The sequence below is a fragment of the Protopterus annectens genome, chromosome 11.part0 (genome assembly GCF_019279795.1).
Source record: "Protopterus annectens isolate FY-2018-M chromosome 11.part0, PAN1.0, whole genome shotgun sequence".
Taxonomy (NCBI): Eukaryota; Metazoa; Chordata; order Ceratodontiformes; family Protopteridae; genus Protopterus; species Protopterus annectens.
The window spans coordinates 556,138,370-556,165,883 of NC_056745.1; the positions used below are offsets into that span (position 1 = coordinate 556,138,370).

The window sequence follows — 27,514 nt, forward strand, 5'->3', positions numbered from 1 at the left end:
CAATATCAGATTTTATATTGTTGGCTTTCGACAATGCAATATAGACCCTTAAAGGAATGCATTTTGACATTTAGGGTTCCACAGTGGTGCAGAAGTTGGTGTTGCTACTACCTCAAAGAATATGTTTCTTCAGTTAAATTCTTGACTGTGGTACCTCCTGTGTGGAGACTGCCCTTCTGTCCTGCATTCAGTTGGGTTGTTGCTAAGGGCAACAGTTTTCTTCCACATACGAAATACATGCCATGCATATACTGGTGATGTTATAAATTGGTTCTAGGTATGTATGCCTGAGGCATGTGCATACTGTGATGAGCTGGCACCCCACTGGGGAAAAGTACCCCTGCTTTGTGCATGCCAGGAATGAGTGGGCATCTGCATATTGTGATGAGCTGGGTCCCTATTGGGGAAAAGTACCCCTGCTTTGTGCATGCCAGGAATGAGTGGGCATCTGCATATTGTGATGAGCTGGGTCCCTATTGGGGATAAGTACCCCTGCCTTGTGCTCTTTGACTATTGTGATAGGCCCCAGCTCCATTGCAGCCCTGAAAAGAATTAAGCAGGTAACTGGAGAATCTGGAGAATGAATGAAGAGTGGTTGAACATTACACTTTTTTATGTAATCTTCCCACGAAATATGTGCACACACTTTCTTACACACACACACACACACACACACACACACACACACACACACACACACACACACACACACACAAACACACCCATACAGAAATAAGTCTTTCTCCCTTTGTTTGTCTTTCTCTGTCTACTCTTTTGTAGAATGAAAGAAGTTTCAGTCAAGTGGGAGAAGTTCACCAAAAAATTAGGACATTTAGTTTACTAAATTAAAATACAGTATTATGTGCACCTCATTTTTTGTAGTGCATACTGCTCATTTAAAAAAAAAAGCAATAAAGTGCTTACTTTGTGCAGTTCATATTGTAAATGGCATTTGCTTTTTGAGATAGTACCCAAAAAGTATTCTTTAAAGTATGATGAATGCATACTCTCAAATGTTTTATTGCTTTCTTGTATTCACTATTCATTATGTCAATATTTTACTTAGAAAAACAATTTCAGGACTCTGCTATTATATTTGAGACTAATTATTTATATCTAACAGTGTGCTCTTCTTTTAAGCTAGCTGTATATTTTTTTTTTCTTGCAGAACTCTTTCCTTTATAACATAAAATATTTAAAAAATTGAAGAGTTGAGATGTATATTACATTTCATTACTTTACATTGCCTTGCTGACAGAAGGATACTATAAGCCTATATGGCCTGCCCTTTCAGTGCATTTTGCATACTGTGCACTGTGTATCTTTGTCCCTTCATCTTTTCGCTACTAGTTTCCTGCCCTTTTGAACACCTCTTGGATGACCCTCTCTTATACCTATTTCAGTATCTTATTCCATCTTTCATAACACTATAAATAAACAATTTCAGGGATTCAAAGAGTGATTTGTCCCCACAACCTACTCCCCTTGCCTCTTCCTCTCCCTCTCCTTTTCTGATTGAAATTAATCTTTTCTATCTCCTTGACATGACCTTGTGCTCTCACACCATGTTCCCCTGTCTTTTTTGGTCTGTAGTGAGAAATGTTAAAGCTCTGCTAATCTCTGGAATATCCTCTCTCTCTCTCTCTCTCTCTCTCTCTCTCTATCTATCTCTCTCTGTCTCTGTCCATTTCATTTTTCTGGTAGTTTTCCTCTGGACTCTATCCAGAAAGCTGATGTTTCTGTCCTTGTATGGGTTCCAGATTGAAAGTGCTGTGTGAATAGGAACCTATGGAGGGGAAGTATTATTTCTTTTCTTCTGGAGTCTATTTTTCTGAGATTGCACCCCATGATTTTGCATACAGCTATCACTGCTTCCTCACTCTGCTTTTGGTGGTCCAGTGCAGATGTGATTAACAATTAATGTCTTTTTCCTTCTCATTTGCAATTAGTTCTGCTCCTACAACTGACACTTCTTGCCAAAGTTTGTGTGGCCAGCTGCAATAATTTTTATTTGACTGCAATTGATCTCACTCTGCCACTTTTCTGCCCATTTGGCTAATTTTGCCAAATCCTTCCTTAGATGCGATCCCCGAATCTGCTGCTGCTCTCATTATAGATGTTGTTCTGTTCTCTGTCCCCTCCAGTATGTCAGAAACTAATACATTAAAGAGTAGTAGACCTATTGTAGAATTTCACAGTAGTCTAGCAGATGATTTTTGTATTTTAGAAGTCATCCTTCTCATCACAACCATCTGTCTTGTATTTCAATCCTGTAGTAGTTCAGTTTTTCAGTGTTTGCTCTACCTTAACACATCCAGTTTTCCTCTCACTAGTGTTTGAGAGATTGAGAGATTGAGTGAAGATCTTTGCTGAGCTCCACGTAGCCAATCTCTGCTTACTGTAAGTACCTTGTCTTCTAACCCCCATAAAGGTCTGGATAAAATTCATGTGACAAATACTTCTGGTCATGAACCTGTGTTGGTCACTTTACTAGACATTGTCGTCTTCTAGAAGTCTTACCAACATTGCCATGGAGATTCGTTCTATGACTTTCCCTGTCATGGCTGTTAAGCTCACAGGCTTCCAGTCTCCTGCACTTTTCTTACTCTTCCCTTGTACAAAAGGTTACCATACCTGCAGTAATTCAATCCTGAAGCATGTCTTCCTTACCCTGTGATATGCTGAAGGTTTATATCAGTGGTTCTGCCAGCACACAGGTCTGATTCTTGAAGATTCTAGAGATAAGGTATTTAGTTTTAGTGGTTTACCTTTTCTAAGGAGAACCAGTTCCCTCTCCAGCTCCTGCACCTCTATTCTGGTGGCCCTCCACCATAATATCCACCCTGACCAGCTTCCCTCTCATCATAATAGCCCTCTCACCCCACCTGCTTTCTTTTGTGAAGATTGAAGCAATGTATTCATTCAGTGCCTTTATTTATTTTTTTTGTTTGCAGTCTTGAGTGATTACTCTTTCATTTTTTGCATAGCTTCACCTTGTCTGTCCTTCCCTTTTTCCTTTCTGCTGTGTACCTTAAAATGCCTTTGTTATTTTTCCTGATCTTTTCAGAAAACTTCTTTTCAGCTTGTGTCCTCATTGCCCTTGACATCTTTGTTGCTCTTTCACTTACTGTCTTGTATTGTACTACTGCACTTCCTCCATTTCCCCCCTTAACCTCTTTTAGGACCTAATCTTTGATATAATTGCTAGCCTTGTATTCCTGTGAGACAAACTGGTCTAATTGTCTTTATGGCTTTTTTGTGTTTTTCTCGCACCATTATTTATAGCCTTCATTACTGCATCCCTGCTTCTTCCTGTCACTTGTTTACTCATCACTTTTTTCCCAGTCTCTAAACTTATGTCCAAAGCTAGATGTAAATTTTTGCCTAACAGATGGGAGAATTGCTAAGAAGACATATCTATGAAGCAGTCTGCTGTTTCCAGAGGGTTCTTTCACAAATACAGTTCTGCTTTTAGTGGTAGAAATGAAGCTGCATCTATTTATGTTATGAGAACATTTAACATAACAAAAAGTATAATATGTCCTATGGTTCTAAATGGAAACTAAAATGATACATTTATGTCTTTTGATTCTTTTATAGTGGCTAAAACAATTTACTACATTACTGATGTACAGGCTGAAAGTATATCATATGAGGTGAAGGATTTGATACCATTTACTGAATATATCATCAAAATATCAGCTTTAACTCATGTTGGAGAGGGGCCACCTTTAACAGTTGCAGTGAAAACAAGCGAGCAAGGTATGCATATACCTGAACATTATCTTACAGATACAAAACAGTTTTGGTTTAATGCATTTGATTATAACACCATTTAAATTTTCTTTCCTTCATTAAAGTTCCAAGTTCTGTGCGAAATGTAAGTTATCAAAATGTGACATCTACTTCTGTCCTGCTTTCCTGGATTCCACCTGTCAACCCTAATGGCCAGATTACTCACTACACAGTTTATGCTTTGGAGATGGACACAAACAATACGTTCATAAAGGTTGCAAATGGAACAACAATTAATTTAACAGGTAATTTAAACACAGTTAACACTATACTTGAGTGTTGCACATGTATGTCTAAACTGAAATTATAATTCTTATTTTCTAGTTAATTTTTGTACTATGTCCTGCCGTTTTCCTTCTTGTTTCGACACGTTCATGTATTTAACCTTTACATCATATGTTAGCTACCCTACTTTTAATTATGTTTGACCTTTCTTACCTGGGACCCCAGTGAAATTTGGCTGTTCAGGGTTGCATAGCCTGGACTGAATAGCATAAATTGTTAACTAAATTAATTACAATTTTAGTATTGCTAAATATTATAAATAGCATTTGTTCAGGTTTGCCAAGTAATTTGCAGGGCATAATTTTAGTTGGTATAGTTATTTTCCTTTTTGTGTCTTGTATTTGTACAATGACTGCTTACTAATCAGATTGTCTTTTAATTGAACAATTGAAGGCATTATTTGTCATTCTGGCATTTGTAATTAACTATTATTTTTATTTAATGTGGAAAGCTCAGTTTGTACAGTAAGCTGGTGCAGATAGCTCTGGGAAGAAAGTTGCAATTGTGCAGAAGTTTGAAAGTTTTGGATGCATAAGATGGAAGAGGAAGAGATTAACAAACAATGTGGAATTAAACACCTCAAAACATCTGGATTCTCCTGTTTCTTAAATAATTAAATGTATACATTAAAAGTCATGACCCATGTGGACAAGAGTAAGATGGTCCACACAGCCTATCTAGACCTTGCCAAGGCCTTTGACACCATCCCTCACTCTGGAATCATAGATAAACTTACTAAGCTGGGCATTAATCCCTACGTCACCCAATGGGTTGCTAACTGGCTTACTGATAGAACCCACACTGTAAAAGTAGCCGAATCCAAATCCAGCTACAGACAAGTGACAAGTGGAGTACCTCAGGGTTCAGTCTAGTCTCTTGTTTGGCATCTACTTCTCTGAAGTACAGGCCAACACTAAGGGACTCTGGCTAACAATGTTCGCAGATGACTGAAAACTGGGAGCCATTATTGAATCCCCAAATGATGTGGATACTCTACAAAAGGGCCTTACAGAAACAGATGCTTGGTGTCAGAGCCATGGGCTCAAGCTCAATGCCAAGAAATGTATAGTTATCTCCTTTGGTAAAATACATGTACCCATGAATTACCATAAAGGTGGCAGTACACTAAACACCAAAAGTGTGATAAGAGACTTAGGGACACAGGTGGACAGTGGTTTCACATTCGATAACCACATTGCCACAATAGTCAGGAAATCCTTCTATGTGGCACACCTCATCACTAAGGGCTTTTCATCCAGAAAAAAGGAGGCCATTGTCCCACTGTACTCATCCCTCATTAGACCCATTATAGAATACAATGCCCCATTTGGTATGTACCTCTCAATACATCTGCAACAACTGGAAAGGCTGCAGAAATACCTCACTAAAAGAATCAGAGGCCTAAAGCAGATGCCCTACGCTGACCACCTTAAAAAACTCCAGCTATCCTTTGTCGCATATTATCTACTCAGAGGTGATCTCTGCTTAACAAACAAGGCCATGTCAAACCCAGCACTGTTGGACATGCTACACTTAAAGAAATCCCAATCCCTCAGAGCCACATGCTCCAGGGATCTAAACCTTGTCATCACAATAAACAAAACATGCTGGAGGGATAGGTTCCTGACCCAGAGACTCCCCGGACTCTGGAATAGATGGCCAAAGGAACCTTGACGATTGGATGGGAGAAAGGAAATTCACCCTGGGGATCACGTCAGTCACCCTGCTAGACAGGGGTCCAGGGAAGTAAATAGTGTGGGAAGAAATAGCCAGGGAATTGTTATGGCTAGGCTTGTATAGGTCCTAGGGCTGATAGCTTAGTACCAATCTATGAACCTATGAATAATTCCTGGGATGGATATAGTGAAGACTGTTTCAAACATTTCAGAAAGCCTGTGTGCTGCATGAATTTACAGGTGTGAAAGTTTGTTAAGCAGAGCTGTTCAGGACTGTGCTGAACAGTCTCGACAATGGTAAGTGTCCTAAGGATAGGCTACAGCAATTGTAACCATGCGGTGTTAGATTATCTCAAGTATTTTTTATATCATCTTTGTTGAGAATGTGTATTACCAGCTATCCAATGAAAAGAAATGTTTAGTTAGGGTACTGTTGGTAGAGATACATTTACAGTCATCAAGAGTACATGCTTAAATTCTGTGAAACAGCCTTAGTCTTCTGTAGAGCATTTTATTTAATGGGTCATGTGGTTAGAAGGATTTTTTATGTGTTTTTCTTTACTCACCTGATAACAATCAACTTTCCTATGACCTGAGTGGCCTCTTCATTCCTTAAGTGTGATAGTCAGTCAGGGAATGCCATAATCCAGGAAGTTATTAGACTTATTAATTAACCTTACCCCGGTGTCCCATATGCAGACTAATGTCTGTGTGATTCCCTCAGTACAAGCACAAAGACTGATGCGTGATTCCACCCATAGGTCAAATCGTGGCTATTGAACAGATACACTGCTTGGTAGATATGCATCTTTCAGAACATATTGCTTAATGCTGTAACCCCTTCTCCACTGGTTGTCAGCCATGTAATGGGTCATGCAAGCTAGCACTGGCTGCTGACTCCTACCTTCCATACCCAACTCCACCAGCATATGAATAATAAGTCAGACTTAAGTCATCTGAGATGCAGTCAGAGGTTTGTCGTTCTGCATTATGGAGAAAGCTGTAGTGTTAGATCAGTTATGGCAGCATTGTATTTATACCAGCTCAGTACCATGCAGTATTATTAAATATAACCTGGAGACGAGGCCTAACCCTAAGTGACATTTATCAAACAACATTACCTTTTTATAAATAAGGATTAAACTGTTTGTTCCCAGTCTGTTTTAAATTAATGAGTGAAGATCATAAGCATTTATGAAAGTTTGGAAATGGCAATATAAAAATACAGTTGGGCTGCATCATCTATAGGCTGAACTAGAGATGTGTTACCATAGTGCACCAATGTGTTGTTCACATAAAGTAATGACCTGAACCAATGCAGCATTGATAAAAAGTGATAACATGAACCCACACACCATTATTAACCCACATATCATTCATAAAAGTGATAACATTAACCCTCATAGCATTCATAAAAATAAAAAATGTGCATCATTAATATAATGTGATAAGATACCCCATACATCGTTCATATAATGTGATAAGATATTTCTATACACCATTCAAAGAAAGTGATAAGATGCATTCACACATCATTGATTTTCTAAACCCAGATATCATTCATATAATGTGATAATATATACTCACACATTATTAATATAGAGACATAAGATTAACCCACACATCACTCATATAATGTAATAAAATGAACTTGCACGTCATTTATATAAAGCAATAAGTTGCACCCAAGCATCATTCATAGAAAGCAATAAGGTACACCTGGACATCATTCACATAATGTAATCAGAGGTTGCCATACATCATCTGTATAAAGTGATAAAGTATACCCACACATTATTTATATAATGTGATAAGGTACACCCGCACATTATTCATATAATGTGACAAGGTACACCCACACATTATTCATATAATGTGATAAGGTACACCCACTCTTCATTAATATAAAGTGATATGATTAACTCACACATTATTCATATAAACTAGTCAGATTTGCCCATATAGCATTCATATTAAATGATAAGGTGTATCCACACATCATTCATATGTGATAAGCTACACCCACACATCATTCATATAAAGTGATCAGATGTTCCCACACAATGTGATAAGCTACACCCACCAATCATTAGTCTACCATGATAAGAGTAACCCACACATCAGCAATATAAAATTATATGGCACACCAACATATCATTGATGTAATGTGTTAAGATATACCCACACATCTTTTATAGGTTCATATGTATATACTAGGCTAATTACCACTTGGACCTTTATAAGCCCTGCCATGCATCCCAAATGGATTCCACAAGTTTTTTTGAGCCTTAAGATTAAGTTAAGGATGATATGTAAGCTAGGGTATGATTTACAAACTATCTCTGTCCATTAGAGACAGGTGCTACATCTGCTGTGAATTTCCAGTTTCCCAACCTCTGGTTCAGGTTGCGCTTGAATAAGCTTATGGAAGAACTCTGCTTCATATGGATGGGAAGGCTGTTACAGAAGAGAGGATTTCTCTGAGACACGTACTTGCCCCTCCAACTTGTCCTATTTATGTTGCCAGCAAGGTTCAAGTTTCTAGACTGAATAGTTCTGATGTCGTTGTGTTTTGGATGTGTAAAAGATCCATCAGACTGAGATCCAAGGATGCCTTGTTTGCCAGGCACAGATCATCACTATAGGAAGCCATGCATAGAGAGAGGGCTTTGAGATGATGTGCATAGGACATGTTGTTTACGCCTTGTATTCTTTTTGTGAGGAACCTCTGTGGACATTGCAGTTGCTGCATGTGCCTGGATACCAAAGGTAGTACATTCAACGATGGGTCTGATGAGGGCTGAATACATTGGAACTACGACCTCCTTGGACTAGATGTCATACCCTTGCATGTACGTTGAGCAACATAGAATGATTTCCTTACTGCCGTGGATGCATGGGGGTCAAAAGCCAGGTTACTATCCACATATGTCCCTAAATCTCTTACTACTTGGTCCACTCTTAGGGGTGCATTATAAATTAGGTAGTTTTCAATGGTGGCCATCTACCCAAAGACTACTATTATACATTTCTTTGCACTGAGTTTTAAGCTATGCTAGTTCTTGCTGTAAGATGTTAATTTCTTGAGTGGATTCTATAACTTCTCCTAGTTTGCAGTCATCTGTAAACTTGGTCAGCCAGAAATAAGTCTTTGACATTGGCTTTGACGTCTGAGAAGTAAATGTGAAAACAGTGATGGCCTAACACAGAGCCATGTGGGACTGTGCTGGTGAACAGCCTCTTTGTATTGGTGGTACTCCATAAAATAACTCCCTGGGTCCTATCTGAGAGCCAGATGGCTATCCAGTTCACAACATAGGATTTAATGTCTAATTCTGTGATTTTATTTATAATGTCTGAGTGGGTTATTGTAGCAAATGCCTTAGCCAGGTCAATGCATGCAGTATGCACCATTTTCCCTCATCCATTGCCTTGAGGACCTTTTCAAAGAAGCCCACAAAGCTGAGTAGGCATGATCTGCATTTAATAAAACCAGACTGGGTTGAGTATCATATATGAAGGTTATATATGCCATTATTAATCATATACATGACAATTCTTTCCATGGCTTTGTATGTGAAACTAGTCACACTTATGGGGCTGAAGTTCCCAGAGTATGTTGATCGACCATCCTTGTGCAGAGGATGATCACTGTAGCCCTACATTCATGTGGCACAAAGTCTGTCTGGAAACCATGGTAAAATAGTGACTCCAGAGGTCCAGGTAGGTCATGCTTTAAGCTATTTAGCAGGCATCCTGGGTTATTATTTGGTCCCATTGATGCAGTGTTAGCATTAGGACCTGCTCTCTCATGATAGTTGTGGTGGTTAAGTTTGATGGTATTACTTGGGGAACAGCTGGGTGGGAGGGGAGGCAGAACTGGAGCTGAATTTGTTGGCCAGCAGATTTTCTTTATCGTCCAGTTCCTTGTAAGTGGCTCTACTAACAATCAGTTCTGCTGAATGGTGCGTGATGCCTTTGAGGTTTTGGCCATAGCTAAAATAACCTTTGAGGTTGTCTTTGGCATGGGAGGCTATCTTTACCTTAAAACTGGCTTTGGTAGATTTAATTTGCTCTCTTAGTTGCCTGTTTAGCCTGATGAGTTTTTATCCTGGTTGGACATGGCATTCTAATTTTAGCTATGATTTCTTTTGCTTTTGTTGAAAAATCTGTTATTGCTTGGATTCTACCAGGGTGGTTTGTGTTTTGAGCTTGTTATGGGCTTGTTTCTGGTAGGCATACATGTCTCTACTCAGTTATTAACATGATTGTACAGGGTTTCTGAGTACAATTCTGCATATGCAGCTGTGTTCTCTGAGTTTGGAGGGGTTTGAGATTTTGTCAGGTAATCAGTTAAGAATAGGTTGTTTGCATTAAAGTAGTTCCTAACTTCTTCGGGGTTTGCTGAATTTTATTTCAAAAGGTACAGCTTTATGGTCTGACCTTTCCAGAGAGAGCACTACACTGTGAATGGGGTAATGTGCAGCATTCTTCCACATTTGTCAGTACCAGATACAGTATGTTTGCAGTCTTAGTGGGCATGTGGATTAATTGCCCAGGATGTTTGTTTACAAAGTCCAGGAATATCTGGGTCTGCAGTCTTGAGATCACGTAGGATGTCCAGTTTATACTGAAGTAGTTAAAGTCCCCCATGAATGTGGTATTGAGTTGAAAGGTAAGAGTCTCCAGTAGGTCTAAGTATGAGCTGTGAATTTCATAGGTCATAGATGGTGATCTATAGCTTGAGATATCATCATCTTCTTTCGGCTGTTCCCATTAGGGGTCGCCACAGCAGATCACCTGTTTCCATTTCTTCCTGTTCTCTGCATCTTGCACTGTCTCACCAGCCACCTGCATGTCTTCTCTCACCACATCCATAAACCTTATCTTAGGCCTTCCTCTTTTACTGTTACCTGGCAGCTTCATCCTTAGCATCTTTTTCCCAATATACTCAGCATCCCTCCTCAGCACATGTCCAAACCAACGTAATCTTGCCTCTATGGCTTTGTCTCCAAACCTGCCAACCTGGGCTGACCCTCTAATATACTTATTCCTAATCCTGTCCACCCTCGTCACACCCAGTGCAAATCTTAACATCTTTAACTATGCCACATCCAGCTCAAACTCCTGCCTTTTTGTCAATGCCTCTGTCTCCAACCCATATAACATAGCTGGTCTCACTACCCTCTTGTAGACCTTCCCTTTCAGTCTTACAGGTACTCGTCTGTCACAAGTCACTCCTGACATTCTTCTCCACCCACTCCATCCTGCCTGTACTCTCCTCTTCACCTCTCTTCCACACTCACCGTTATTCTGAACTATTGACCCCAAGTATTTAAACTCATCCACCTTCGCCACCTCCACTCCTTGCATCCTCACCATTCCTCTATTCTCCCTCTCATTCACACACATATATTCTTTCTTAGTCCTGCTGACCTTCATTCCTCTTCTCTCTAGAGCATGTCTCCATCTCTCCAAGGTCTCCCCCACCTGTTCCCTACTCTCACTACAGAGCACAATGTCATCTGCAAACATCATAGTCCACGGGGACTCCTGTCTGATCTCATCTGTCAACCTGTCCAACACCACTGCAAATAAGAAAGGGCTCAGAGCTGATCCTTGATGTAACCCCACCTCCACCTTAAACGTATCCCACCGCAGACCTCACTGCTGTCACACTACCCTCGTACATATCCTGTACCACTCTTACATACTTCTCTGACACTCCTGACTTCCTCATACAATACCACAACACCTCTCTAGGCACCCTGTCATATGCTTTCTCTAAGTCTACAAAAACACAATGCAACTCCTTCTGACATTCTCTGTACTTCTCCATCAACACTATAGCTTGAGATATAATATGATGAAATATACCTGCATGTCATTCACAACATTTGAAAAGGTATACCCACCCATCATTAATATAAAGTGACAGGATTATCCCACACATCTTTTTATTTTTTAATTTCTCCAAATCTTTTGGGTTTCTAATACCATGATGGGAATGGGCCCCATTCCTAAGTCAAAGTATGATTAAAGTTCATGAAATTAGTATTGTTTCACTCTGATGTTAGCCAAAAGTGCTCCTAGCAGCACCCGCAATGTGCCCAGTAATGACCCCTCCTGCAATTTGTATGGAGTTACATGTATTGGTAGCATATCTAAATATGATTGTAGGTTCTTTTTTATAAGATCCATTGCTCCTGCTACTATTGGAACTATCTGGGTATCTTTCTTCCACCTTGCTCTCATTTCTGCTTGCAAATCCTGATATTTTATAATGTTGTATCTCTCTGTACACAAGATCATGTAGTCACTGGGTGTGGCAATTTCAATGATCAATGCTACTTTGTCTTCTTTTCTTGGACCACTACATTTGGTTTTCTAGTGCCTATCTTCTGAAGTGTTGGCAATGGATGATCCAAAGTGATGTACACGTCATCATTTTCTATGATGCTTTGTGGCTCATGTTTCCAGTGTTTTTCAGCCACTTCAATACCATAATGTTTGCACAATCCCCAGTGCAACAGTCTCAGTACATTATTATACCTTTCAGTATACAGTTCTTCTGCCATTAGTTTGTCGCAACCAGCAATGAGGTGTGCAACTGTTTCCAACTCTGTTTTACAAAATCTACATTTGTCTGTTTCTCCAATATGTTCAATGGACTTTGTAAACCAGTGTATACGTAGCCCACTATCTTGTCCTGCTAATATTAATCTTTCATCTCTTAGTTGGAATTCGCCTCTCCTTAACCATTCCTGCATCTGTTCCTGATCAACAAGAGGTTCTTCCAGACGTTTTCTATACTTGCAACTATATTTATGCATTTTCCACATTTCTTGCCTTCTCGTCTGGTCCTTCATCTTACATTATTTCTTTTTGTTTTTTGGCACATTCAGTTGCTGCCTGTTTTTTATCCACTTGTGGTCTCATTCCCATTCTTGCTTGACATCGATATGCTTCTGTTAGCCTAAGCAGTGAAGTCATCTTAGATTTATTCTCCTCTTGTTTCAAAACTTTCACTACATTTGGGTCTTGTGAGGTCAGCAGATATGTGTGGAGCCCCACGATTGTGGAGCTGTACATATAATGAATTTCAAGGAGGCCCATCCCTCCTTCAGAGTGGGGAATATATAATCTTGGTATGCACTGATTTTTATAAATCATTTGGTTAGCATGAAGCATCCTTCTTGTTTTCCTATCTAATCCATCCAACACATTTTGGGGCCAGTCAATCACTCCAAAACTGTAAGTTAGGATGGGAAGAGCTTGAATTTTGTTCCTGGATGTCAGCGCTGCTTTCAGGATTAATTGAAGTCTTCTAAAGTACTCCTTACTAAGTTTTATTCACATTTGTTCATGTTTTATTGTTGATCCTTCATCAATTCCCAAATAGTTATACACTCCCTCTTGCTTAAGTTCTTTTATATCACATTCTTGTCCCAAACTGATGTTTTCCTGGTGCTGCAGTTTTCCTACTTTAAAGGTTGCTTTTGCACATTTATCAAAACCAAATGTCATTTTTATATCACCTGAAAAAGTTTTGACAACTTGCACTTGTGTTTTCAGTTCTCATCTGATGAGCGATACAGTTTCAAATCATCGACACAGAGAAGATAAGTTTTACACTTTGTTGTTTTCTAGGAGCCAAATTATAGCCATGGCCTAAGCTGTTAAGCAGACAGCTTAATGGGTTAAGGGCAGGGCAGAATAGCAGTTGTGACAGAGAGTCACCCTGGAATATTCCCATTTTTATTTTTATCCCTGGAATATTAATTTGTCCTTTATCATGGCTTAATTGCAAAGTGGTTTGCCACTGTTTCATGGTCGCTGTGATGTAATTGATCAGTGTAGGGTTATCTTATACATTTTAAGCACTCTTTTATCATGAATGTGGGATACTGTCAAATACATTTTTGTATATCCATGGCATTCTTAAAGTCTTTCCCTTTTTAGTTCTCCACTATGACTTTATTTAACAGAAAATGATCCTTTGTTCCATATGACTTTCTTTTATTGCCCTTTTGTTCTATTGCCATAACTGAGTTTTCTTCTAAATGACTATAGACTCTTTCATACAAAATAATCAGATGTGCCTATACATGTAATATAAAGTGATACAGTACACCCAAACATCATTCATATAATGTAATAAGTTTTACCCACTCATCATTCATGTAAAAGTGATCTGGTGCATTCACATATCATTCATATAATGCAATAAGATATGGCCACACACCATTAATATAAAGTAATAACGTACACTAATACATCATTAACATAAGGTGATAAGGTTCACTACTCATCATTTGTATAAAGTAATGAGATGTGCCCAAACATTAGTAATATAAAGTGATATAGTACACCCACACATCATTAACATAATGTGATACGATGCCCTCGTGCATCATTCATATAAAGTGATAAGATACACCAATTCATCATTAAAATAATGTGATAAATACAGAGACCACGAAAAATAAAATAAAGTAAAATAAACCACTAAACCAACAATACAAATCAAAGAATTTATTAAAACATACAAACACTCTAGCGCCTCGGCTAATAAGCCTTGCGGGAGTGATAAGATATACCTACCCATCTGTTATATAAAGTGATGAGATGAACCCACACATTGTGTATATAAAGTGATGCATTGCACTCACATATCATTTATATCATGTGGTAAGATACACCCACTCATCATCATTCATATAAACGTATCAGCTGTGTCTATTTTTCAAAGTTTGTTGGCTGACTGAAAGTAATTTAAACCCAAAAATAGTTTGTCATTTAATACAGGGGATCAAGGCTCTGATCTATTAATGAGATGCTTCCTGTAGTCCAGGGTACAGGGCTTTATTCCCCTCACTTCTATTTTGCCTGCTGTTTGGCCCTCAGGAAGTCATTTAACTAGGCAGTGCTCCTTGATTGGCCTGAAAAGAGACATTTGTTTCCAGTGGGCATACCCAGCCAACAAACGAATAAAAACAAATAAAAAACCTGTGGAATATACAGATATATATATCTTGCGGCAGGGCTAGCCACCCGGTGTTGCAAACTTTGGCTCAAGATGATTGTCATTGTTGAAGTAACACCCCGATAGGGAGATGAGGATGGATATATATATATATATATATATATATATATATATATATATATATATATACAGTGTGTGTGTGTGTGTGTGTGTGTGTGTATTTCAAGGAGAATTAGTTCAACACTTTATACTTTTAAACATTTATTTTTATTTTATTTATTTTACATTTGTTGACCTGGCTAGTCTAGCTGGATATATGTCCATTTTCAGTAGAGGCCCGGGGAGAAAAGCTCCAGAAATTAAACACATTAGACAAAGATAGACAATGCAAATACTAAGGCTTTAAATCAGGGCAAGTTAATACACATAATATAAAAAGATACTGCAACCACAAAGCACAGTTCTAATACCACTTTGAAGCAACGTTGAAAACTGAAACCATTGACATCCACGATTATAAATAATATAGATTTATTGAAATAGAACCACGACTAAGCGCTTTCGCCAGCAAACTGGCTTCTTCAGAGTCGTTCATTTCTCATTTAATTACTCTTTATATCATGTGCACTCAAATCTCATTGGAACAATTCCTAAAACACACCCCCCTATACACAAAACCCCACATAATTCGTGAATCATTTGTATCAAATGCATAAACTGTTACTACATAACAACAATTTAAAAAACTATTAAAAAATATATTTAAAAATGTTAACAATGTAACAAAATCAATTTTATACCTTATTAATGGTGATGTCCTATTCATGAAATATAAAAGAATGATGTATCTATTATAAATTCATTATGTTCTAATACTCTCTATATTCACATACTCATACACATTTAATACACATAAATAACACATTAATATTTTCATATATCAACTTAATCTAGTTTCAAAAACTTCCTAAACAAACTTCCTAAAACACTTTCTAAATGACTTATTTTATATAACACTTTCATTACAATACATTTGATACACCCCAAACTCATTGTGTCCCATGTATGTAATACATAGACTGATCATATAAGTTGAGACCTCAATTTTAACATGGGTTTGATCGAAATGTAGTCATTTAGCCCCGGGGGTCTACAGGCATCCAATCTAATCTGCCATTCTGTTTCTAAAGCCCCCACTTTGTTGACTATGTCACCCCCTTGGTCACAATCCAACACACGTCCTATCACAAAGAATGTAAATTTGTTAAAATTCATACATTTTGTGCTGTGCAAATAAAGTGCATTGTGCTTGTCCTTCTTCTTAATAGATCTAATGTGTTCTGCGATCCTGTCCTGCAACCTTCTTATGGTCTTACCCACATAATATGCCTCACAGGATGAACATGATGCCAAATAAATTAAATTCTTTGTACAACAATTACATTGTCCTGGACAGGGGATGGTGTACTTTTACCCATAAACACACACATAGGTACTCTCATTAATATATCTACACCATCTACAAAAGCCACAACTTTTCATGATTGACTTAAAATTGCTCTTACTCTTTCTTTCCAAAATGCCTTTTAAATTGTCTCCCCTACTATGTACAAAAACTGGTTCTAAGCCCAGAATTTTCTTAATCTCATCACTTAATGCATACTTCCAAATGCCTTTTATAATGTTAATCAGTTCAGGTGACTTAGGGTTGTACTTTACAATCATCTTTATATCTGATCCCTTTATTGAACCATTAGGATGCTGTTCTTTCATTTGTCCTAACCCAGTGTAAAGAACAGGTGCATATCTCCCACTCCTTTCCCTCAAAACATCCCTTCTAACACTTAGTAGGAGCTTAAGTGGATAACCACGCTCTAGGAACATTCCTATTAGTTTAAAGAGTTCCATTCTAAATTGTGCATCATTGCTAACCAATCTTGAAGTTCTCACCATTTGTCCTTTAACAACTCCTTTGCGATGGTGGAATGGGTGGCAACTAGAAAAGTGTAATAGTGAGTTTGAATAATTCTCTTTTCTATAAATGTTACTTTCAAAGCCTCTTAATGTTTTACTAATAGTCAGATCCAAATAATTAATTCTTTCTTTATTCCATTGGAATGTAAACTTCAAAAATTCTGTCGTAGTACCCAGAAATTCAACAAACTCAACCGCAGTTTTCTCATCACCTTTCCATAAAATTAAGATGTCATCCAAAAATCTATTATACATTAATATATTTCTCATGTATCTGTCAGATGAAAAAATGTGCGTTCTCTCCCATGTAAGTAAGACAGCATTGGCAAATGCTGGCGCACATCTTGCACCCATCGCAACTCCTGACATTTGTTGAAATAAATCTCCTTCAAAAAATAATGAAATTGTTTTTTAAGTACCAATTCCATTAGATCACGTATAAAATTGGCTTTTGTTCCTTCCATCAATCCGTTCTTAGCAATTGCCTCAAAAAACATCTCTAAACCTGAACTGTGCGGAATGACTGAGAATAGGTTTACAACATCAATAGTAAGAAACCCAAAATCACTATTCCCTTTCTCTAAGTTTTTCATCCTATCAAGACAATGCCATGAATCTCTAATGATGTGCGGTGCTGAATTAACAATAGGCTTAACTGATATATCAATAAATGAAGCTAACGTTTCTGTTTTGGATCCCTTCGCTGATATGATAGGTCTAAATTGTAACCTATCAGCCCCTTTATGTACCTTTGGGATACCAAACAAAGTAGGTATTCTTGGAAACTTAACGTTCAGGTAATCATACTCCTCTTCATTGATGTTACCTTGAAATAATGCATCATGTAAAAATACATCAATTTTGTAATATGCCCTATTAATCTCGCACCTAGAGACCATAGCATAAGTGTCATCACCATTCAAAATCGCAGAGATTTCAGAAATATAATCAATAGTTGACATAACAACCATTCCTCCCCCCTTGTCTGGTTTCATAAACCTGTATTGTCCAGACTTCTTGAGGGAGTCCAACAACTCTCTCCCATGCGTTAAAAGGTTGTCCTTAAACAAACAAACACTCTCCAGACATTTACGTATCTGTACCTCAACAAGCTTCTCAAAACCCATTACCTCAGAATTAAAAGGTGGTACAAATGCACTTTTTCTTTTAAGCATACTTGTTTTGTTACAAACCCCAGTTTTTTCAATGGATAAACCTTTTTCATTAGTTGCAAAAAACATTTTTAAATGCATTTGTCTTGTAAACAATTTAAAATCTAATAAAACATGGGCTATATCCACTCTAAAAAGTGGTACAAAACTCACACCTTTAAACAGCTCAAAATGCGTTTCCCCCACAAATAAATCAGTGTAATTGTAAATACAATAACCATTTTTCTTCAGCAACTGATGTTTGAGGCCTTGAATAGTGACCATTTCCTTGTTACCGTACAGTGGACAATTCCTGTCAACCGTGTTTACATCTATGTCCACATCTTGTATTGCAACATTAACCTCATCAACCACATGCATATCATCATCACTCCTTGTGAACGTGTCAAAAATAATATCACCGTCAAAGTCATTGTCATGTGTAATACATTGTTCCCTAAATACACACAATTCCATATGTGTGGATTCTTGTGTAGTATAGTCAATTGAAGTCTCAATAGTAACATCACCAATGTCCAAATTGTTAATCAATATCTCCCTCTTCTGTTCATTCTCCCACCCCTGTTGTAGCCTTGTTGTGTTTCCCTCACAGTCAAACCCCTGTTCTGAAGCCTCTCTGATCTCCGAGGGCCGTTCTCCATTTCTAAAAAACTTTCATTACCCCCAACATCCTCGTTGTAATTCAAATTTTCAGTGTCGTTATTAACATTTTCATTGTCAATATTAAAACCATGTGCTCTAGCACCAGGCAGATAAGCTCTTTTATTTTTATAATCAGCAGTGTCCCTTTCCAATTTCTTTTTCTTTTTCGCCATATTCTTTGTTACGAATGTCTCAATATTTCTCAAAGCCCTATCAAAATTAACCTGGTGTTGTTCATACAACAAGTCAGTAGTTATACTTACGTGTAGTTGACCAATCTGCTCCTGTAAATCCGCCAGTTTGGTATCATTATTCCGTATAATGATGTCTAACATATCGAGCCCCGTTTTGTTGAAAAGAGCAATCAATTCCTGAAAGGCTACAGAGCCTTCATCTACACCCATGGGTCTCTTCCACACACGCAGACCCAAAGGTACTTGGTTCATCTCTTTTGATTTTTTTAGAAACAAACTGTCTAACTGCACCGCACGAAACTTGGTGCATAACTTCTCATACTGGGAAATTTGCTCACTCAAGCGAGGACGCGAAGTTCTTCTCTCGTCGACGCTGACTGCTTCTCTGAACAAGGGAGCCTGGAACCAGGAAGTGATGTCGAACCTCTCCTCGTGCACCCTCCTATTCTGGTCTCCGCTCCTACTCGTCTCGTTAACAATTTGGACATTGGTGATGTTACTATTGAGACTTCAATTGACTATACTACACAAGAATCCACACAGATGGAATTGTGTGTATTTAGGGAACAATGTATTACACATGACAATGACTTTGACGGTGATATTATTTTTGACACGTTCACAAGGAGTGATGATGATATGTATGTGGTTGATGAGGTTAATGTTGCAATACAAGATGTGGACATAGATGTAAACACGGTTGACAGGAATTGTCCACTGTACGGTAACAAGGAAATGGTCACTATTCAAGGCCTCAAACATCAGTTGCTGAAGAAAAATGGTTATTGTATTTACAATTACACTGATTTAGTTGTGGGGGAAACGCATTTTGAGCTGTTCAGTAAAGGTGTGAGCTTTGTACCACTTTTTAGAGTGGATATAGCCCATGTTTTATTAGATTTTAAATTGTTTACAAGACAAATGCATTTAAAAATGTTTTTTGCAACTAATGAAAAAGGTTTATCCATTGAAAAAACTGGGGTTTGTAACAAAACAAGTATGCTTAAAAGAAAAAGTGCATTTGTACCACCTTTTAATTCTGAGGTAATGGGTTTTGAGAAGCTTGTTGAGGTACAGATACGTAAATGTCTGGAGAGTGTTTGTTTGTTTGTTTAAGGACAACCTTTCAACGCATGGGAGAGAGTTGTTGGACTCCCTCAAGAAGTCTGGACAATACAGGTTTATGAAACCAGACAAGGGGGGAGGAATGGTTGTTATGTCAACTATTGATTATATTTCTGAAATCTCTGCGATTTTGAATGGTGATGACACTTATGCTATGGTCTCTAGGTGCGAGATTAATAGGGCATATTACAAAATTGATGTATTTTTACATGATGCATTATTTCAAGGTAACATCAATGAAGAGGAGTATGATTACCTGAACGTTAAGTTTCCAAGAATACCTACTTTGTTTGGTATCCCAAAGGTACATAAAGGGGCTGATAGGTTACAATTTAGACCTATTGTATCAGCGAAGGGATCCAAAACAGAAACGTTAGCTTCATTTATTGATATATCAGTTAAGCCTATTGTTAATTCAGCACTGCACATCATTAGAGATTCATGGCATTGTCTTGATAGGATGAAAAACTTAGAGAAAGGGAATAGTGATTTTGGGTTTCTTACTATTGATGTTGTAAACCTATTCTCAGTCATTCCACACAGTTCAGGTTTAGAGATGTTTTTTGAGGCAATTGCTAAGGACGGATTGATGGAAGGAACAAAAGCCAATTTTATACGTGATCTAATGGAATTGGTACTTAAAAACAATTTCATTATTTTTGAAGGAGATTTATTTCAACAAATGTCAGGAGTTGCGATGGGTGCAAGATGTGCGTCAGCATTTGCCAATGCTGTCTTACTTACATGGGAGAGAACGCACATTTTTTCATCTGACAGATACATGAGAAATATATTAATGTATAATAGATTTTTGGATGACATCTTAATTTTATGGAAAGGTGATGAGAAAACTGCGGTTGAGTTTGTTGAATTTCTGGGTACTACGACAGAATTTTTGAAGTTTACATTCCAATGGAATAAAGAAAGAATTAATTATTTGGATCTGACTATTAGTAAAACATTAAGAGGCTTTGAAAGTAACATTTATAGAAAAGAGAATTATTCAAACTCACTATTACACTTTTCTAGTTGCCACCCATTCCACCATCGCAAAGGAGTTGTTAAAGGACAAATGGTGAGAACTTCAAGATTGGTTAGCAATGATGCACAATTTAGAATGGAACTCTTTAAACTAATAGGAATGTTCCTAGATCGTGGTTATCCACTTAAGCTCCTACTAAGTGTTAGAAGGGATGTTTTGAGGGAAAGGAGTGGGAGATATGCACCTGTTCTTTACACTGGGTTAGGACAAATGAAAGAACAGCATCCTGATGGTTCAATAAAGGGATCAGATATAAAGATGATTGTAAAGTACAACCCTAAGTCACCTGAACTGATTAACATTATAAAAGGCATTTGGAAGTATGCATTAAGTGATGAGATTAAGAAAATTCTGGGCTTAGAACCAGTTTTTGTACATAGGAGGGGAGACAATTTAAAAGGCATTTTGGAAAGAAAGAGTAAGAGCAATTTTAAGTCAATCATGAAAAGTTGTGGCTTTTGTAGATGGTGTAGATATATTAATGAGAGTACCTATGTGTGTGTTTATGGGTACAAGTACACCATCCCCTGTCCAGGACAATGTAATTGTTGTACAAAGAATTTAATTTATTTGGCATCATGTTCATCCTGTGAGGCATATTATGTGGGTAAGACCATAAGAAGGTTGCAGGACAGGATCGCAGAACACATTAGATCTATTAAGAAGAAGGACAAGCACAATGCACTTTATTTGCACAGCACAAAATGTATGAATTTTAACAAATTTACATTCTTTGTGATAGGACGTGTGTTGGATTGTGACCAAGGGGGTGACATAGTCAACAAAGTGGGGGCTTTAGAAACAGAATGGCAGATTAGATTGGATGCCTGTAGACCCCCGGGGCTAAATGACTACATTTCGATCAAACCCATGTTAAAACTGAGGTCTCAACTTATATGATCAGTCTATGTATTACATACATGGGACACGATGAGTTTGGGGTGTATCAAATGTATTGTAATGAAAGTGTTATATAAAATAAGTCATTTAGAAAGTGTTTTAGGAAGTTTGTTTAGGAAGTTTTTGAAACTAGATTAAGTTGATATATGAGAATATTAATGTGTTATTTATGTGTATTAAATGTGTATGAGTATGTGAATATAGAGAGTATTAGAACATAATGAATTAATAATAGATACATCATTCTTTTATATTTCATGAATAGGACATCACCATTAATAAGGTATAAAATTGATTTTGTTACATTGTTAACATTTTTAAATATATTTTTTAATAGTTTTTTAAATAGTTGTTATGTAGTAACAGTTTATGCATTTGATACAAATGATTCACAAATTATGTGGGGTTTTGTGTATAGGGGGGTGTGTTTTAGGAATTGTTCCAATGAGATTTGAGTGCACATGATATAAAGAGTAATTAAATGAGAAATGAACGACTCTGAAGAAGCCAGTTTGCTGGCGAAAGTGCTTAGTCGTGGTTCTATTTCAATAAATCTATATTATTTATAATCGTGGATGTCAATGGTTTCAGTTTTCAACGTTGCTTCAAAGTGGTATTAGAACTGTGCTTTGTGGTTGTAGTATCTTTTTACGTTGTTTCAGCCCCTGTGGGTGTAACTTTTTTTGTTTTAATAATACACGTAATACATAAAATAGTCATGGCAAATACAAAGTATAATAAACAAATGTCTTAAAAAAAGAAAAATGTAATTTTTTTGTTTTGTTTTTTTTGACAAAGAGAATTACATAAGACTGTATAAATGTCATAAAGGGAGAGCTATCAAGGCTGTAGGGAGCAGATATTGTAGGAAGTTTAGAAGAAGAAAGGATAGGGAGGTAAAAAAAAGAGTTAATCTGGGTTGGTGCAGACTTCCTACAATATCTGCTCCCTACAGCCTTGATAGCTCTCCCTTTATGACATTTATACAGTCTCATGTAATTCTCTTTGACAACATCAAAACAAGAGGCTCAGGCTTTAGGTTGTACTAGCATACATATTTGTATTTTATTCTTAACAAAAATAAACTAAAATGTGCTTCCTTTAGCTAAAATACATGCAGTTTTGAAGAGCAGCACAATGCAAGTCTTAGCTTAATTGTGCAATTTAAGAACAAATGACAATTTTTAACTCTAACATTACAATATTTGCCTGTTCATATTCTCCTTGTAGCAAAGCCCTAAACATTGCTTTATTTATTTATTTATTTATTTATTTATATAACTTATTTCAGTTTATAACCAAATAAGCGGACTTATCAGCAGACCCTTTTCAGTCAGATTCAGGCATCATGATGCAAGATACAAACCAATGATTATACACAGACAAAAGAATACATAGTGTTGTACACAGTACTGTAACCAAGTAAACTCAATACATTTGTATGTTGTTTACAGTTATAGATGCAAATGATAATTAGGAGGTAATCTCCCAAGAAAGTTGGAACTGATAGCTTCCTGCGTGTGTACTAAAATCCTGTTGGACAACAAAATGCAGTTCAGGATATTTGCAGTATTCACTGCTAGTCTCTTTCACGGGTGGCCACGGTGGGGCAGTGGTTAGTGTTGCCAGCTCACAGCAAGAGGTTTTCTGGTTTGATCCTCAGCTGGGGTGCCTTCTGTGTGGAGTCTGCATGTCCTCTCTGTGGTCGCATGGGTTTCCTCCGGGTGCTCCGGTTTCCTCCCACATCCCAAAGACATGCTGTAGGTGGATTGGATACTCTAAATTGGCCCTAGGCATGAGTGTGTGCTTGTGTGTGCCTTCTGTGGAAGGTTGGGCACCGGGCTGGCAACTTGACACTGTAAAACTCCACTACCAATCATGAGTGGACAGGTGATCCGCTGTGACGACCCCTAACTGGGAAAAGACGAAAGAAGAAGAAGAATACTGCTAGTCTCTTTCACCCTCTGTCCCCTATCAGAACTCACCCAATAGGAATGTATTTGTCACTTCAGGCCCCAGGCCTTAGGTTCTTTCTCTGCCTCTTCTCAACTCTATTCCCAAGGATGCCTTTCCAACTACCTTCATCTTTCATATATAACTCCTGGGAGACTTCTCTTCAAAACCATCTCTAGATACAGATGACAGAAATTGAGTTCCACAAGGGATAGTGACCAAGATATGCTGAAAGAGACACCCGATCATGTTAGTTGTGTTGGAGAACCTGTCTCTGGCTTGTCTAATTACTGTGCATTTCTCTTGTATGACACTCTGTAAATAACAACTCCAGCGTGTCTTCAAAGCAGTCCTTTGTCACAGAATCTGTTTTGCAGCTCTGTGTTAAGTGCATGTCACTCTTCTTTCCAGTTTCCTTCCTTTGTATATGGACCTGTACCTCAGAGCTTTCCAGTTTCCTTCCTTTGTATATGGACCTGTACCTCAGAGCTTTCCAGTTTCCTTCCTTTGTATATGGACCTGTACCTCAGAGCTGTTGTTCTGCTCTAGCATTCTCTCTTAGGAAGGGGAAAACCTCACTGCTATGAGCTTTTCTTAACTCTCTCTCTCTCTCTCTCTCTCTCTCTCCCTCTCACTTTTTCTTATGTCTCAGTATATTATTCATTCACAAAGCTGGTCAGTGAATTACTGCAGCCAGGGCTTACCCTTTTGAAAGGCAGAAGCTATGACGTGCTGTAACATACTTTAGTCAGAACAATATTACCATCAAGTGCAGTGACCATTGCTATTTATGCACTATTTTCAATATTTGTACACCTTTTATAATATCAGCATGTCACAATACCCCCTCCCAGCATGAAATCAGGTCTTGGATTCATTATGTTTGTTAGTTGTCCCTTGACAACCCAGCCATATTTGTGGGGCACTATCTGCTTTTAAGCAGAGACACATTTCTCCAATAGGTGTACATTACATAACTTCTCCAGTGTTTGCTTGTATGGCCTTTCTTCAGTACTATGGCAGTCTATAAGATTTAGTCATAACTTTTGCTTCTAAAATAGGTTTAACCTGACTTGTCATGCTGCAACGTAGTTCTGCAAATGCTGTCCTAACAAAAGCATTCCTTTCTACTGTTACTAGTATTATCACTTCCAGACTGTCTTGTAAGTTATGAACCCATTTCTCCTTCCTAAGTTTCCTTGACAACAGTTATAGTGGTCCAGAATAATTATTTCCATTGCTAACAGCACTTCCAGTTTCTTTACTAACTCTATAAATGTATTATTTCATAGAGAATGCTGTGCACGTACACTACATTAAATAGTACAAACTGATTTTGTTTTTTCATCAGTTACTTGTGGGGCAGAATTTCTGGATAACATTTCTTAGTATCATTGGATTTTATTTCAAAAATAACCTGTTCTTAGGTGTCTGTCTTACATAGATTACTTTTGTCAGTAAATTCACTGCACTGTGGATGTCAGATCTTAGTTCTGAAAGACAAAGTTTGCTCTTTGTTTTCCTCACAGAAGTGTCTCCTTGTTTCTTACTGCAAGCATTAAAACATTGCCAGTTTTACCTTTAATGCAGACATCATGACATTTACCCTTGGCTCTTCTGTTTTTTGATCTCCCAGATGTCACTTTGCACAACTGCTGCATCCACACTGTGTAAAGCTTATATACCTTTTACATTAGTCTGTTTCTCTTGCTTTATTACAGGCACAATGTGTCTGCTTTTGTATCACATTCCTTGCCACTTACATCAACTACAAGTTTTAGGTTTGATGTACTGCATAATATTATGTTTTATTTATTTATTAACATTTGTTGACCGGGAAAGTCCACTGGCTCAGAGACCCATTTTCAGTGGAGGCCCGGGGAGAAAAGCTCCACAAGCAAAATGCAAAGGAACATAATAATTAAAATACAATGTAACAATGTTACTGATATAAGAGTTAAACACAATGTGACAATGTTACTGATATAACAGGAAGAGAAAACATAGAATATATACACACACTGAAGACATGACAGGTGAAAAATAAAACAGGAAGTTTACAATTGAATAGTAGTGTTATATCATGTCCTTCTATGGTGAGATTCCAGTATCCTGTATAGTAAGAATACACTAATACATGTGAAGATTGGGTTTTTGCAAAGATTTTGTCATTGTAGTATTTGGGGAAGTATATTGTTTAAGGTGGTTTGCTTTTGAGGCAGGTGCAGCATGGATTGTCTAGATAATGTGTTTTTAGGGCTGCCTTAAAAAGGTTTTGGGTGATCAGTTTGGGTTATTTCAGATATAAGATTATTCCATAGCTTAGCTATGGTATGGGAGAACAGGCATTGTCCAGCTCTTTTGTAGGCTTTAGTGGGGGTGTATGTTTGTAGGATTGAGTTAAGGGCAAGGCAGTCATTTGGTTTAGAAATTAGTTTGTGGACTAAGGTTAGTTGGGTGCATTGTAGATGGTGGGAAAGCTCTAACCATCTTAGTTCAGTGATGGTATGGCAGTGATGAGAGCCGTAAGGGTTTCCGGAGGCAAATCTGGCTATTTTGTTATAACAGGATTGTAATTTATTACTAAAGGTTGTGTGCAGGTTAGTGAAAATGGCACTACCATATAACAGGGAGGGGATGAGAAGGGTATTGGCTAGTTTTATTTTGGTATATTTATCCAGGTAGAGTTTGTGACGGTATAGTTTACCTAGTTTGAAATGGGTTTTCTTGATTGCAGTTAAGATGTGTTGGTCATATGTGAGTTTATCATCTATTATACCTAGCAATTTGGCTATTTTCACTAGTTCAATTTCTGTGCCGTCTTTAGCCAGGATTTTAAAGTCAATGTTGGGTGGTTTTGTTGAGAAAAGTAAAAGTTTAGTTTTTTGGGGGTTTAGCATTAGTTGTGCATTAATAAGCCATGATTTGATAGAAGTAAAAGCCTGTTGTGTAAGTGGGAGGAGGTCTGATAATGTTTTAGAGGTGGATATAAGTGTTGAATCATCGGCGTATTGGATGATGTTCTGGATTAGGGGGACTTTGTGCAGGTCATTGATGAAGATATTGAACAGTAGTGGACCTAAAATGGATCCCTGTGGTACTTCTATATTGTTAGGTTGGTACTGAGATTGTGCATTTAACCATTGTACAGATTGTTCCCTGTTCTGTAGGTAGGAGGTAAACCAGCTTAGGGATTTTGGGGAGCAACCTAGTGTTGATAGTTGGTTTACTAGCTTAGCATGTGACACAGTGTTGAAGGCCTTAGATAGGTCTAGTAGGATTACTGAGGTAGGATGGCCTGCGCCCAAGACTTTGTTGACAGATTCGGTGAAAGATAATAGGGAAGTAATGGTGCTATGCCCTGGCCAGAAACTATGTTGGGCAGGGGATCGAAGAGCATTATTTGAGAGGTGTTTAAGTAGTTGTGAGTGAACACATTTTTCCAAGATTTTAGATAGAGGGGAGAGTATAGAGATAGGGAGGTAGCTGGAAAGATCATGGGAGTTACCCATGTTACAATGTTACTATTTACTTTTCAGTTTGGAGTCCTCATTCACCTTGTCATTCACCACCTCAGACTGAGTCTGACTCATGGTACTAAAAAACACATTTCAGTGACTATACAAGACAACTGTCTTTTCTGTGCTTTTGGCTAAACCATGTAAGTTTATTTAGAACCCTGCTGTTGTCCCTTACTGCAGATTTACTTACTCCTTATGTGAAATGACCTTGCATCTCAAAGTATGGATAAAAAAATAAGAACTTTTTTC

The 27,514-nt window shown here is 37.7% G+C and overlaps 1 protein-coding gene across 1 annotated transcript in view; it reads left to right on the forward strand.

The window, feature by feature from the left end:
- PTPRQ (protein tyrosine phosphatase receptor type Q) overlaps positions 1 to 27,514 on the forward strand; it is a 4,272,575-nt gene that overhangs the window by 1,189,673 nt on the left and 3,055,388 nt on the right. Inside the window, exons 11-12 of the mRNA XM_044087226.1 lie at positions 3,601 to 3,762; positions 3,861 to 4,040. Of these exons, the coding sequence (XP_043943161.1) occupies positions 3,601 to 3,762; positions 3,861 to 4,040 (342 nt within the window). The remainder of the gene's footprint in view (positions 1 to 3,600; positions 3,763 to 3,860; positions 4,041 to 27,514) is intronic.